We start from the raw sequence: 3565 nt of genomic DNA, 5'->3' as shown, positions 1-3565 counted from the left end.
CAACACTAAAAATCCCTACGCAGATTTGCATAAAAAATTTCCTTAGCTAAGGTAATACTGGGAGGCTTTTTAGGGTTTCCCAACTGAATTCAACATAAAATTGAACACTTGTAGAAATAGATTTACCACAATTAACTCGATTAATGTCCAAAACTTTCACCTTTTTTTTCCTGGTAGATGAACTAATGCCCTATATGATTCACACACATTCCTAAAATTTGTATTAATGAACTTCACTATTTCAGCACAAGTAATAAAAACAAGTCTACACACAGATTTAGTATATGCCAGCTTAGAGGAAGGTAAAAGTGCATGAAGAAAACCTAGTGACAGCACCCATTGAACGACCCCACAAGCCAATTAAAGAGACATTTCCATCTGCCCGCAAAAAATCTACCGCGGCTTTCAGATCATCCTTCTGAAAAAAGGAAAAAGAATGTTAGATAATATTAACTAATGGAGAGTAGAAATCACCAAGAAACAAACTGGTAATCTAGTGTGAAAAGGGACTAGATACACCATAAGGCAGTGAGAACATAATATATTACCACGGGTTTTCCAAAAAACTAGTCAAGTGTAACTCTGAGAGCAGATAAAAAATAATTTCTGTTGATTATTTATTTTTCAAATACAAATGAAATTAGAAAATAAAAGATCCCCATTTTCCAAACACAATCATGCATGAAAAAGAGATAACAGTTTTATCTCTCTGGTTACACTGTATTTGCAGTCAATATGTCAAAGATTTTACTTCTGAGGGGCAACAAATTTGTTAAAATGAAACCTTGGGTTTAGTGGCAAAAAGAAACTATAGAAACAGATAAAACACTCACGAGACAGAATAATTTATCTTATATAACAGATCCATATACAAGGGTAAAAGCCAAAAAACATGAGTTCCCAACCAACTCCCCATACTCCAAGCTCCAACAAGCACTCAGATAATATGGGAAAAGTGGTCTTCATGATACAAAAGCAATAAATATATAGATTGAACACATATAAAGAGCTCTCTACATCATTAATTTTTTTTTTTTTTCTCTAAAAGCAACTTATATAGGCATTTCTTTCAGCTAGTTAGTCAGCCACTTACTTCATTCCACCCTAAAGTGACATGTTCTCCTCCAGAGAGTCCAGATCCTGAGAAATCAAGGGTGAAAACTGAAATATTTGAAGGCAGCAATATTATAGCAGCTTCACTAGCATCAGCCCTGCAACCACTACCAAAAATGAAGATATATTCCCAATTAGCATTCTGTAACTAGAGCCCAAGTGTCTAACAAGACAATTTCAGTAAATAAGGGGCAAAGAAACCCAGGGGTTCCTTTTCTAATACAGATTACAGTCATACTTTAATGCACAAACTTCTGAAATGTCTACTGGAGAACTAATATAATTTTTATGAAAATAGTTAACAAACAAAAACTTAACATCTTATAATATAATTCTTTAGTCACCTGTTTCCATGACAGTAAATAACACAGGGTAGAGGCTTTCCTTCAGGACTAACAATTGGCACATAGTGACTACATTTTAGAACATCCCCTCGACTGTTTTTAACCTGAAGAATGTTGAAAGCTCCTTACATGTAAGACTGAAAAAGAAATTGGAGTTTTCAAGCTTAAAACATAATACATTTGACCTAGAACATTACCTCTACATCCTTTCTTTGGTACCACTTCCCTTTCAGCATGAACTCTTGATCCAACAAATCATGGTCTGGATGGTATTCAGCTCTGTGCCATTAAAATAGAGAGTCTCACAATCTCTTTATGTGGATAAAGCATAGTTTAGAATATGTCAAACTTAAAAAGTAAGATAATAAACTACTAAGCTAATAAAAGTTCTGAGAGTCAGAGAGCTGATTTTTTAAGAAGTCCCTCATATTATCTCATCTCACATCTTGTGAAAGGTGCATATAACTTACATAAATTGGCAGCAATGCCAAAAGAGTGCATCAATTCAATCAAGCTTCATGTTCTCCAAGAAAACTCTGGTCATTCTCAGTGCTAAAAACTATCTTATGTTCTAAAAGAAAGGAGTATAAGTAACAACCTTGGAACCCAACAATGCATCATGATTATAGGTACTCCATCACCACAATATGACACATCTAAACAAATTGGTTTTAGAGAACATGATTTATAACAATAAGAACAGTTTGATTTTAGCCGATACTCATAAATTTCGAGATCACAATCACAAACACAAGATACTACTACAATCTCAAATCTGCCACAAAAAGTTGATAAAGTAGATGAAATTCATTTCCAACTGTTTCTAGGTTAACTACCAAGCTAACAACTGTCAAAGAGGACTCATTTCTATTATCTTTCCTTTCATTATCACATTAGATGCACCAAACTGAAGGGAAAAAATAACTAAGTCCACACAAAGAAAGAAGAAAAAGGCCCCAGGTATCACATGTCAACCCCATAATATCCCACTCAAATTAATACTAAAACTTCATAACAACAAGATCAACACCCAAAAATAAAAACCCTGGAACAAAACCAAAAATTAGAAAATTACTACTCAGTAACCATCAATTAACTCAAAAAGAATTCAGATATTTAGAAATCCAATCAAAGTGGATAAAAAAGCTAATTTGACTAAAATTATTCAAAATCAACTAGAATTTTAAATTAATCCCCTGTTTGGTGAGTAAGAAAACGGTTGAAAGTAACAATAAAATCGTATCTGAAATCTTATGCTCTATGTTGTACAATTTCTCCAAAGACCCGGGTAACAAAAACACCAAGATTCATGTCCTAAGTTTAAAATTTTTCCCCGTCCTAAGAACCTATTAGAATTCACAGATAAACAATGAAATCAAAGGCGGAAAATTGATTACCTGGGTGGCCGAATTATAAAGTTGACAAGCTGCTCCATGGAAGAGATTCAAAAGGATGATAAGAAAATGATTTTTTTCCTTCTCTCAAGTCCCTTTCTTTGTCTCTCTCTTAGCTGTGCTCTTCAGTTCTTTTACGAATATAATAATATATTAAAAAATAATATGAATAACAGTGGAAGATCGAGATTGAAGAAAGAAAAACAAAGAAACACAGAATCTTCTTCTTCCGTGTGTAAAGATGCTATTGTTTAGACAAAGAAGGAGAAGCAGCAGCGAAAGAAGAAGAAGAAGAAGAAGAACCGGCCTATGTTAATCTTGTTTTTGTTTTTGTTTTCGTTATTTTCGTTGTCGCCGTTTCCATTTTCTGTTTGTTTCTTTGCAAACAAAAGCTCATTTTTTCTTCTTTTCTTGGCTCTCTAACCCATGTCTGCTGTCTCTCTCTGCTTATCTGGCTTCATACACACGTATGAGACTCTCTAACTTCAACTTCGTTCCTCCCACACGTGAGGGTAAATCCCACACGTGTTGATGGCTCGATATTGGGCTTCTTGTTTTTAATCGGCGCAAAAAGGCCGAATTAAGTCCATTCCAATTTCAACTGGCTTTCACAGTTTACAAATGGAGCTTCATGATAAAGTTTGAAGGGCTAGATACTGTGAACGCTTCACAATGAGTATCAAAACATTAAGTAAAAACAAAATAATCCTCACG

General features: G+C 34.2%; 1 protein-coding gene across 1 annotated transcript; it reads right to left on the bottom strand.

The window, feature by feature from the left end:
* Positions 1-277: 277 nt before the first annotated feature.
* On the bottom strand, positions 278-3244 carry LOC116116513. The gene is made up of 5 exons (XM_031402579.1): positions 2855-3244; positions 1655-1736; positions 1458-1561; positions 1094-1220; positions 278-418 (listed from the first exon to the last, which is right to left on the bottom strand). The coding sequence occupies exons 1-5, from the start codon at positions 2890-2892 to the stop codon at positions 293-295; spliced, it is 477 nt and encodes a 158-aa protein (XP_031258439.1). The 5' UTR covers positions 2893-3244; the 3' UTR covers positions 278-292.
* Positions 3245-3565: the final 321 nt, after the last annotated feature.

The sequence above is a fragment of the Pistacia vera genome, unplaced genomic scaffold, assembly GCF_008641045.1.
Source record: "Pistacia vera cultivar Batoury unplaced genomic scaffold, PisVer_v2 Contig778, whole genome shotgun sequence".
Classification (NCBI taxonomy): Eukaryota; Viridiplantae; Streptophyta; class Magnoliopsida; order Sapindales; family Anacardiaceae; genus Pistacia; species Pistacia vera.
This window is presented reverse-complemented; position numbering and strand designations above follow the sequence as displayed.

Excerpts from the sequence above, each read along its gene's own strand:
- LOC116116513 (XM_031402579.1), bottom strand. The coding sequence starts at position 2,892 with ATGGAGCAGCTTGTCAACTTTATAATTCGGCCACCCAG. Across the intron at positions 1,737-2,854 it reads TTTATAATTCGGCCACCCAG|AGCTGAATACCATCCAGACC; the intron begins GTAATCAATTTT and ends TTAATGGCACAG. Across the intron at positions 1,221-1,457 it reads ATTTACTGTCATGGAAACAG|TGGTTGCAGGGCTGATGCTA; the intron begins GTGACTAAAGAA and ends CATTTTTGGTAG.